This window comes from Falco peregrinus, chromosome 1, assembly GCF_023634155.1.
Source record: "Falco peregrinus isolate bFalPer1 chromosome 1, bFalPer1.pri, whole genome shotgun sequence".
NCBI lineage: Eukaryota > Metazoa > Chordata > Aves > Falconiformes > Falconidae > Falco > Falco peregrinus.
The window spans coordinates 1,377,788-1,388,989 of NC_073721.1; the positions used below are offsets into that span (position 1 = coordinate 1,377,788).

Consider the following 11,202-nt stretch of genomic DNA (forward strand, 5'->3'; position numbering starts at 1 on the left):
AAGGATGTTGCAAAGAAGGTGAACACTTCTATTATGCAGTTATTTCTCTTCCTTACCAGTCTTTTGTCATCCTGGAGAAGGAAGAATTTTGAAAATGGAATTTTCCATTTTTTAAGTAAACACGATTAAAAATGTACTTATTCCTGTTCCATTGCTCTGGGGCCTGTATTGTCTTGTGATTCTCCAGAGGTCTTCCTGTAGGCACTGAGGGACTGGGCACATACATTTTCATTTACGCCCTTTCCAATGTTTTCTCTCCTAAGAAAGGAAGTGAAATAAAATAATAAGGAAATATGGGAATGAAAACATAAGAGGAACTGCTACAATGGAGAATACTGCTAGGCAAGAGACCAGGCAGGCGGTTTAGTATTTGTTTCAGGGAATCAGCAAGGACAAAATCTAGACCTTGATGAGTCAATCAAGATACATTACTACTTGCATTTTATCAACCTTGGAGATGATGTAATAAAAATATGTCATGAATACACATAATATAATGTGCTTGAAGCACTGCTGAGGGGGACCTCATTTGTGGGGCATATTCAATATTCAAGGAAAAGGTTATGAGAAGCTGGTAGCTGGCAGTCCTGTAGGTAGAAACCTATAGTCATGTAGGTAGAAACCCATGGTCAGGCAAAGGTTGGCTCTGGGAGTGACAGTAATTCCGGCTCAGAGCTAAAGTAGAAGAGGGTGATCATTGATTGCTCTTCTGCAAAACAGTGTTAACAACACAGTAACCTTGTGAGCACATGCCAGGTGTAATATATTTCAGGTACTAAGCTTGAAGTTAAGATTTCTAGACGTTCATTATGATTAGTGCCATTTAATTAGACCCCATTTTCCTCCAAGAGGTAGTTTAAGAAGAAAGTTAGGCTCAGGCAAGAGTAGCTGCCTGATTTAATGAAAGTACTTCTTGAGGTGCAGCTCAAATTAGTAGAAGCCATTATTTAGGTTTATGGAGACATTTACCTTCACGGATGCTGACTGATGTGGCCTGAATAGTGAGCGTCTGAGTACTTTATAAGTTAAGCAAATGAATTTGTATTGGAGGGGGCTAGAGGTGAAAAGTGGCTCACAATGAAGGTGAGGAATGAAGGAAGGGAGGGAGGGAGGGAAAAAACAATGCTGGAGCGTGGCTGGCTGTACTGCGGTTTCGTTCTTTCCATGGCCAGGCAGATAGGTCGGAAAGGGCAAGGAATGTGTTTTGGCTGCGATCTGCCAGTGTCTGAGGGAACTTTGTCTTGACTTGAATTTGGGCTGAGGTGGGTTTGACTTCCAGGAGTCAAGCCCTGCTGTCAGTGGGTGTCCTTACGCAGCCTGCGGAACGTAACGATCTGTTACTGAACAGCTGAAGGTTGCTTTACATACTTACCAATGTTTTTCAAGGGGTTATTAATAGTTGAAAGATGCTACTATGTTTAAGCAAGGAACTGCGAAGGGTAAAGGAACAACTGCATTAAAATAATGACCTATCTGTTAATTTTGATTTATTACCTTCATAATAGCTTCACTGATACCAGAAAGGCAAGCAGTAACAGAGTCACCTGCTTTATTTGTTCCATTTTTTCCATCTTCTCTTACACTCAATGTACATAATTGCATATAGTATCATATATTTAGATTTACTAGGGGTTTTTTCATGGCCATTTTTTGATGTTTACTTTCCCAGTGCTATTTCTTCCCTTTTCCACATACCATAGTAAATACCATTTGTAATTTGGTTGCTTTAGCTTCCATAAAATGTAGATTTGCACCTGTGCATCGTCATGCCTGATGAGAAAGCAACTGTGGTAGTATCTGTAGTAATCACATTTAATGTATGTAATTTGTGGGGAAAAGGATGGTGAATATGGAAAGCTTATATCATTTTGAGGAGCAGCTCCTTTTATTTAACAACTTAATGTGCCACACATTTTAGAGCATGAAACAAGCACGGTCAGATTTTTGGTATTAAAAATGTAATTAAATCAGTTGGCAGAATTTTGTGACATAGTGAACTCCTTAACTCCTTTTCAAGACACCAATAGTCCTGATGCTGATTGCCCTGCTTGCATATTTAGCTGCCAAATACAGGTCGAGGAAGTTTGTCAGCCATTCCACACACATTAAAGCTTTCAGGTGTATGTGTACCAAGGAAGGGTCATGTACTTTTTGATAACTGATTTGAAAGGTCTTCAGGCTTTTGTGGGGGTAACCTACGGAATACTGATGTTTCATATTATAGATATGTTCTGGAATTCCAGCAAGTTGGGAAAGAGGCAAGATCCAAACTAAATAACTGCAGTCCAGATGAACAAAAAAAAAAAAAAAAGCTTATAGGCATGAAAATGCAAGCAAAACACTGAAATCAGGAAATGTTGATTTATGTTGCACTTGCTGTTTGAATGAAGATGTTATCTGTCTAAATTATACCTCTTTCCAGCTACTTATTTTGTGAGAACACACGATCAGTGCTGCACAAAGCAGGTTCAGCTGCATGTGAGTCAGCCAATACTCAGGGCAGATAAGAACTGTAGTTCTTGAGATTGACAGCCCTTTGATCAAGCATAAATACCATAAAGGCTTTGATAATAAATACTGTGTCGTGTTTCCCTTTCTCGGAAAGATATTTGAACAGTTTGTCAAGACCAGGATCAGAGAAGAGTACAAAGAAAAGAAAAATAAATTGTTGCTAGCCAAAGAAGAATTTAAAAAGCTCCTTGAAGAATCCAAGTTATCACCAAGGTATGGCATTGCCTTATGAAGATTTGTTAAGATAAGCTTTCTTATTTAGCCCTTGCTTATCAGCCCCAGAATTCTGTAACACTGAACATACTCCTTATAGCAAGCTTGTACATCCATTGTTGCAATGCTGTGCTGACATGTCTTCCCTAATATTTTACACTATTTTGTTGTATCAGTAGGAGAAGGAACATTCCCTCTCCCTTTCTGTTCCTTTCTCTCTCTCTCTCTCTCTGTCATTCAGAATGTGAGATATTTTGCATAACACATTCATTTTATATGCATGCTATATTTATAGATATTTATATATTTTTTATATATATAAATATATATATTATTTATAGAACACATGCACAGAGAAATACTAGTTACATAAAATCAGTACCTGAATGTTTAATCTCATTTGTATTAGGCATACAGGTGTAACTAGGGAAAAACTGTATTTACGTTTGTTTCTTGATGAAAGAGAAATATAATTTAACAAAGCTAGTTATTAATGCCACATCACTAAATTAAAATAAAGCGTGCAATGCAGTAATTTATTTTTCTACATTGCTTTTTGAGTAATGAATCCAAAACTGCCCAATAGCAAATGCAGTTCTTAGGACAGTACTTTCTCATTTGTAAATTATATGAAAATAAAGGTTTATATATTATAAATCTCATTAAATTGTTAGAACTAAGGAAGTGTAGTTTTCTCTACTAAAGTACACAGGTAGTAGACACAAACAACACATGAGAATCTACAGAAGCAATAATTATGGGAATTTTTTTGCATCAAAACTGACAATATTCTGGGCTAATGTAAGAGCTAACCACTGGTTCCAGCAACGATCTTTTCAGTCTGCAAGGGTGATATTGGCCTGGCCTACAGGACAGAGAACATTTTACCCGTTACTGGTTTTGTTGAGCTGAGTGCGAGACTGCATCAAAGAAGCTCATCTACCCGCCGTAGTCTTTGGCTTGATTTTGATACGCAGTGAGAGAAAGAAATCAAAAATACTTCCAATAAGAAGAAAACAGGTCTTCCCCCACGTGGCTGTTACAAATCTGCGCATTAATTAGAGCCCTGATTTAGCCAACAGTAATTATTGCAAAATGGGGGGCAGAGCCCAGTAACTGAACAAAGTCATTGCTGGGGCGAGCGAGGCAGTGGTGCGGTGCAGAGACACACGATGCACAGCATCCCCGGCACCGGCAACAGCTGGAGCATGAAGCAACCAGGCTTGGCATTGCCAAAGGAAAACTGATAGACTCGGAGCACCTCCAGTGTCCTCCCCGTGTGCTTCTCTAGGTTGACAGGAATAATCATCTCATATTATAAATACAGGCAGGGTCAGACCAGCTTGCTCAGGACCTTACTGCAGGATGGGGCTGTGCTGCCTGCCCATCTTCTCGGGGTCCATGACTCCTCCTGCCATCACGGCAGTCCCACGGGGCAGGCGGGCTGCCCGGGCACAGCCTGGGGGTCGCTGCCCTTCCTGTGGTCATTGTTTTTCTCCTCTCCTTCATGAACTCCAGTTTTCCATCATTTCTCATGGTGCTGTGAATGCAGCCTAAAAGGAAGTTCAGCTAGAAAACACTGCTAGAAGAATGTACACCTCGGAAATACAAAAACTACAGGAGTTTAAATAAAAAACCCTTCTTGTTGGTCTGTGAATTATGGTGCCGGTTCTTTATAGTGCCTGCCATGCTGCTCCCAGACCTGGACCTGTGGGCCTGTACCGGGATTAGCAAAGGCATCCAGGTAAAACACCAGTGAATGTTCTCAGACACTGTGTTTCCATTGGAAAAGGCAGGACCTGACAATGAAATCCTCAGGCAGTGCTCCCTGTGGGTTTTGTGCCCATCACTCAGAGTTACAATTAATTTTTTGCTTTTTTGTCAGGAAAGATCATACTAGCGTGGTATTTCATCAGGTATGGTGTAGTACTGGCAGTCAAAGTGCATTTGTTTGCAATTAGCCACAGGTGTAGTTTTCTGCTTGGTTATAGGCTAATTACTGAAATACTGGCCATAAATACTGGCCCGCATAGTTGAAGCCGCAATACCCTGTGCTGTAGCAAATACTTTAATGATTCAAAATTGTCCTGTCAGCTATCACCCAGATTTTTCTAAATCAAAAAATGGAATTTAAGTGTTGCAGGCTGATCCATGGGTCCAAAGCCCGGGCAGTTCTGGCATGGCCCTGCCTCTCTTGTCCTAGGTTTACCATCATGTTCCTGTCAAATATTCCCCAGAACACCCCTCATTTTTACTGTATGTGTGAAAAGTTAAGTGAGATCCAGGTCAAAGCGTCGGAGCGTGGACTGACAAAGTAGCAGCTGTAAAATGTCTCTCTTTTCTGCAGAACAACATTTAAAGAATTTGCAGAGAAATATGGAAGAGATCAGCGGTTTCGGCTTGTTCAGAAGAAGAAGGACCAAGAGCATTTTTTCAATCAGTTCATACTTATCCTTAAAAAGAGGGACAAAGAAAACAGGATAAGACTACGGAAAATGAGATAAAACCTCCTGAAACTGGCAATAAATACAAAAGTCCATGCTGTGACTGCAGTAAGAAATTAAAATGAAGGCTAAAAGCATTCGGGGTTAAACTTGCAACAGCTTGACGAGGAAGTGAATATCCCTGAGAAAAACTTTCTCTAAACAGTTTATTGAACATGTACTGAATTTGTGAAGGCTGTTCTGCAGGAATCTGAAAGGTATTTTGTTCTCAAAGAATTAATGTTTCATATTGAAGCTCTCTTTTGTACAACATTCAGAGTTTGATGCATTTCTAATTGCCATGATATGTCAATCCCATAATTGTTTTAATTATGCAAATTACTTGTAATATACACAAATTATGAATCCAATGCAGATTTATAATTAAGCAGAAGCAGATGCCATCCATAACAATCTCAAGATATTTTCATCATTTAGGGGAATTATCTAAAGCAATCTTTTGGCAACTTTATGCTTTAACATAAAGTGTTTAGAGGTACGGTGGTATGCAGGAATTAATTACCCGGTGTTCATACGTCTCTGTCCAGTTCTCTGAGTAGTAGTAATAAGATATTAATTGTTAATCTTAGTGAAGAGTGTGGAAATCTTGGCATATGTTCCATAGGAAAACTAAGTTTCAGAACTAGCTTTCTACTTACCATGAGTCGTGCTGTCAGGCACACAGGCGATAGCAACACTTCTCCATCAAAGTTCCTAAAAGAAGTTATTTTGTAAAACCATCACAATATGATTTGAATTATGTTACTGTATGTGAAAAGTCTGCATGAGATTTTTCTCATCATATTTGTATGAATAAATATTTAACTTTTTTAATTAATAAATATTTTAAGCCAATTTTCAGGGGGGTTTAAGTTTCTAAACTTTCTGAAATATTGGATAAAATAATGCAGGTTGTGTGGTTTTTACTTGAGAAAGAGAAAATCAGAGAGTTCCAACTGCTCTTGATTTGTATGGAAATTCCACTAATGTCAGTTGGAATTCTGAGCATATTTGGAGCAAAACAGGCACTCTGACTGCGAAGGCAGGATATCGTGGCTAGAGTAAATCAGCACAGCTCTGCTGAACATCAGTATATCCCCTTCTTTATGCTGCAGGAAAGAGACACTCTCCTCTGTGATCATAATAATTTTCTCAGTTGACCTAATTTTTAAGTTAATAGATTTATAGATTTCTATTTGCTAGGAGTGATGTTGACATTTTCTCCAACAAATGGTAATTGTTCTTTAGATGTGTGCTGTATATTTTTTATAATCAAGGAAATAAAGGGTATTTTCTAATGCTTTGGAAAAATGAACTCAGAATAATTCAAAGAAGAGTACTTAACATAAGATGTGTTTCAGAAAGCATGTAGAGTTGCAAGTTTCTACAGGAAAAAAATTGTCATTTATTTCTGTGAGAGCAGGACCTGGCCCCAAGTTGCTGTTGGTGTGAGTGAGAGGCATGTTGCTGTGTTGGCATTATCACGTTAAACAGATGCTGCCAGTTTTTCCTCACTTTTGCAAGTGAGGGTGATACTTCAGGACTGAGAGAGCTGGAGTGCAAATTGGTCAAGGACATTTGAATTTACATGGCTTGCAAGACTTCTGGTAGCCACTCACAACTTGTTCTAACAATTATTTTTACATCACTGGAAGAGCCCGGTGTGTTGCAGGAATCCTGCATGAATTATGCAGAGACAAATGCTGTTCGCTTGTAAGCATGGTAGGGCTAGGCAGCAGTGACCCAGAAAAAAGACATAGGTCTTTCAGTAGACATGAAGGCAGACTTCACACTGGTTTTCATAAGGTTTTGCAATTTTCCATGTTAAAAAAAAAAAAAAAAAGATACAGAAAACTGATGAGATCTGGCTTTTATGACTGAGAGCTTTTCTGTTTCAGTGGTTTGTACCCTTGCTGTTGTTTCCTGATTTAAATGTATGTGCATATCTAGACCCTATACTGCCATCCCCTATTTCAAATATAAATAAAATGGGGTATTAATATTTTGGGGATTCTCCTTGATTTTAGCATTTCCTTACAATGTCATAAATCCCTGTCACAATGCAAGTGTGATGGCAAGTGAATAATCTCTTTGATTTTCTTGGGAAATTCTGCGAAACACAAGAAGTGCTCAGTGCTGGTGGTGATCTGTATTTGTTAGAAAGCCTCCAAGTTTGGCTCTGTTTTCTTCTGTTTAAAATGGAAGAATATTAAAATTAACACAACTGGCCTTGTGATGCAACAGAAGGAAATGTGTATATGAAGGCATATTATAGTGCAAAATGCTGATAGTTGATGAAATGAAATACCTTCAGAGAAGTGCTTCAAGTTTGTGGGAGCATATGATCTCATCCCAAAATAGTATTTTTATAACCTATTCCTTTCACAGTACCCTTAACAAATCCTAGTCTCATTGCAGGTGCCTCGAATTAAAACATTCTCTTCTCTTCTTATTGGTATTTAAGAAAAATGGTTTTGTTGGGAGTGACTGCTTTTTGTTGCTCATCAGGAGTCTCCTCAGATGATGGCAGAGCCCATCCACCACATTACCTTCTCCTCTGCTTATATAGAAATAGAATATTTCTTTGCCGAGCTGAAATAGAAACATGGATAACAATAAGAAACACCAAAATATTTGTAGGTTTTACCTTAAATAACCGAGCACCTTGTTAGGGATGGGTATTTATTCCATTTGCCTATGGGTGGTAGTGGAGACGGTTCTCCTCTTCTGGGTTTGATTCCTTCCCCGCCTGGTGAGTGGATGCAGCAGGGCTGGTCCTGGGGTGGGTGCAACTGAGACACCTCTGTGCTGATGGGGATGCATTGCTGCCGAAAGCGTGAGCACCTGTTCTCGGAGCCAGGGCTTGAAAAATCAAACAGCTTTTGTGTATCCTGTATATAATGCAAAAACTCCATGAAGTCGAGGGGAACCCCTTTATTTATTTATATACCACTTTTGCCAAAATACACCCTTTAGCATTGTGAATATAAATGAATTAGTATTCATGTCTAATATGTCAAAGAAAGACCTTCTGTCACAACTTTTTAGTACAGTCTGAGATGAATATAGGTGCTTTTTGCTTTACTACATTATCCTTTGGATTGGTATAGTATATAGGACATAATAGCCCTTCATATTCTTATTGTGATTATTATTGTTTATAATACTGTTTTAATAAAATACAACTGCTGTACAATCAGGAAGGCCTTGAAGGTTGCAGATGCCTTTGATGGGTCCAAAAGCTTGGCTCCAGGTTTGCCCATTTGTCCTGCAGATGGTCAGATGAGGCTGGTTTTGTTGACGTTAGAGATGAGGTTGGTCTGGCCTCCAGGCATTGAAAACCAAGGCTATTCCTAATGCCAAATTCAACAAATCTGAAGAGAAAAAGGAGGCCTGGTGTTTGTTTTGGTCGTGTTTTGTCAAGGAAGACCTGCGTGGTGTGACCCAGGAGGTGGAGGAGCACACTGCACCATTTCATTATGTCAAGGCAGTAACTTTGTGGCTGCTGTGGAAGTTGCACAAGAATGATGGCCACAAATGTGTGACCGTTATACATTAACAGCACTTAGTGGGTGCAGGAAGTCCTAGCTGTGTAAGTCAAGAGATGGATCACCTATGGAGTCGTACATGATACCCCAGTGTGACTGCAGAGTGCTGTCTGTGTGTTGGGTGCGGCTTTGGAGGAAGCATCCGTCCACACAGCTCACTTACAAAGCACACACACAGAGCTTTGAGCTTCTTCAGGAAACTTTGAAAAAGTGCTAGGCTCCATTAAATGGTCAGAAGCAGTTATTTTTCTCAGGAAATATAGTTTTTCCAGAATTAGTTATTTCTTTTCTGCACTGTATCTAAATTTTCATAGGCTGGGATGCACGCTTCAAAGTGTCTTGGCCAAGGTACAGTAAGGACAGGCAAATGGGCCAGCCTGCTATAGCATCATCGGCATGACCACATCAAAATAGTTTTGAATAGAGCCCACCTGTGCAAGGTGATGTGGCCACAGCTGGACCAGGGGAGTGCAGCCCCCATCACTAGAGGACACCAAGGAGAAGAGGAATTGCTCACATAAGGGAAGACTTAAAAAAAAACAAGAAACCCAAACCAAAAGCCTGACTTTGGCCAGTGCAGTAAGTCTAGAAAGGGACATCATTATTCCGCATGATCATGCTATGAGGGGATAGCACAGCAGGAGAGGATGTTTACCAAACCTGAACAACCGCACAAGAACAAGATGATTTTCATGAGTTAGGAGTTAATTTTCAAGACTCTCTTTTTACCATCTAAAATGGGGGCACTCTTCCTTTTATCTAGGTCATGAAGGCATTGGAATGGTTAATGAGCTTAGCAACAAGACAGGGAAGCTTCACACACAGAGGTTATATGTGACACCATAAACACTATAGATTTGGAAAGCTACTGTATCTGAAGAAGCTCTGAACATTATGTATGTTCAGAGGAAAGAGGAAAATCTAATTAATCCTGAGTTGAGTAATCACTGATATTTTTTCTGGAGGGGTTTCAAGAGAGTAGCACTCTGGGTAGATTGAGACTAGGTTGTTCAAGTTATTGTTACAAATTTTGTTCATTTTCAGTTCTCCAGGAATCCTGTGTTTCTTAATACCCATTACACTAAAATGAGTGTAATCCATCTTTTAATTTCTGGGCTCAACAGGATCACCTGGCATGAATGAATTAACAAGGGGGTTTAATTTATCCCCAGTCACTTCCCCAGTGCAGGGGTGGGAGACTCTTGGGGGTCATGCTTCCTCCAACCCTGGTCTATTTACAATAGCCTGGTCACTTAGGAGTCCCTCTACCAAGGATTCTCCAACTCATGCATGGGGATTTTTTTACTCCAGTAGCAAGAAACATTCAAACTAATCACTCGGCCTTTCACATCTATGTGCATCTGTTGTCGGACAGGAGGTAGGCACCGAGCCTGATCCCATGGAGGCTGACGCTGACCTGCGCCCAGTTCTCAGCTTGTGTGCTCAGGTGGGTCCAGCCTGCCCCGGTCACAGCCCCAGCTAGGGGTCACCGGGGCCAGGGCTGGGCAGGAGGACATGACTTGGGGTTTCTGCTGTGGTTCTGCTGCAGCTGTTTCTCCTGAGCCTCTGATGAGCAGTGACGGTCTGGCTGTTGAAGGCAGAAAAAGGTCAAAGTATACCAGATTTCTGAAAATGAAAAAAAAAAAAAAAGAAAGAAAGAAAGGGTGGTGGTGCGTGTTTGAGAGGTTTTCATCTTTTTTTTTTTTTTTTTTTTTTTTGGTAAAGTGGAAAACAAAAATTCTGAATGACCTTGAGTGGTCCTAAAGGAGCCAATAAAACTGTGTGACAGCATCAAATTTGCTATTTCTACAGAGGGGGGAAATGGAAAAATAACTAAAACAGAATCTCCAACAAGATTTTTAATAACTATAGTCTTTCTTTGTCATAAGAGGAAGAAGACTTTTGCTGTGTTTTAAAGTACTAAGAAAATGAAATGGAATCAGCAGCAGAGTCCAAGCCTGCTGTAGCACCAAGGGACAGAACTAAAAATGAGTTTGAGAATGCAGGCAGCAAAAACGAACCGACACACCTTCAGAAAGAAGCTGCTAGCGCTGATGAAGCTTTTAGCATATTGGATTTCTTAGGACCAGAAAATCCTTTATCAAAATGAAAAGATTTTGATCCTATAGCATTTGTTCAACACTGCTGTATTTCAGTAAACCGGATCCTGGTCTGCTTTGTTGAAAGAATTATAGAAATTAAACTTGGAATATTTGGGTGGGAAAAAAAACCCAAACAGACCACCACCTTGTTCCTCTAAGCTATTCCCTGTGTCTAGCGGCCCGAGCTGTGTATAATCCCTCCTGACAGGTGTTGGGCTATTTTGGTTCTCCAAACCTGCAGAAACGAGGATCTGAGAGATCCCCGGGTAATTCATTCCCCAGTCTAACTGCTCTTGGCAGGAAAGGTTTTCCCCTTCCACTGTGAACTTCTCTTGCTTTAATTTA

The 11,202-nt window shown here is 40.0% G+C and overlaps 1 protein-coding gene across 1 annotated transcript in view; it reads left to right on the forward strand.

Annotated features, from left to right (window-relative positions):
• The window catches only part of TCERG1L (transcription elongation regulator 1 like), a 104,420-nt gene extending 96,006 nt beyond the window's left edge, over positions 1-8,414 (forward strand). Inside the window, exons 13-14 of the mRNA XM_055793594.1 lie at positions 2,606-2,724; positions 5,072-8,414. Of these exons, the coding sequence (XP_055649569.1) occupies positions 2,606-2,724; positions 5,072-5,228 (276 nt within the window). The 3' untranslated portion in view covers positions 5,229-8,414. The remainder of the gene's footprint in view (positions 1-2,605; positions 2,725-5,071) is intronic.
• The last annotated feature ends 2,788 nt before the right edge of the window (positions 8,415-11,202 follow it).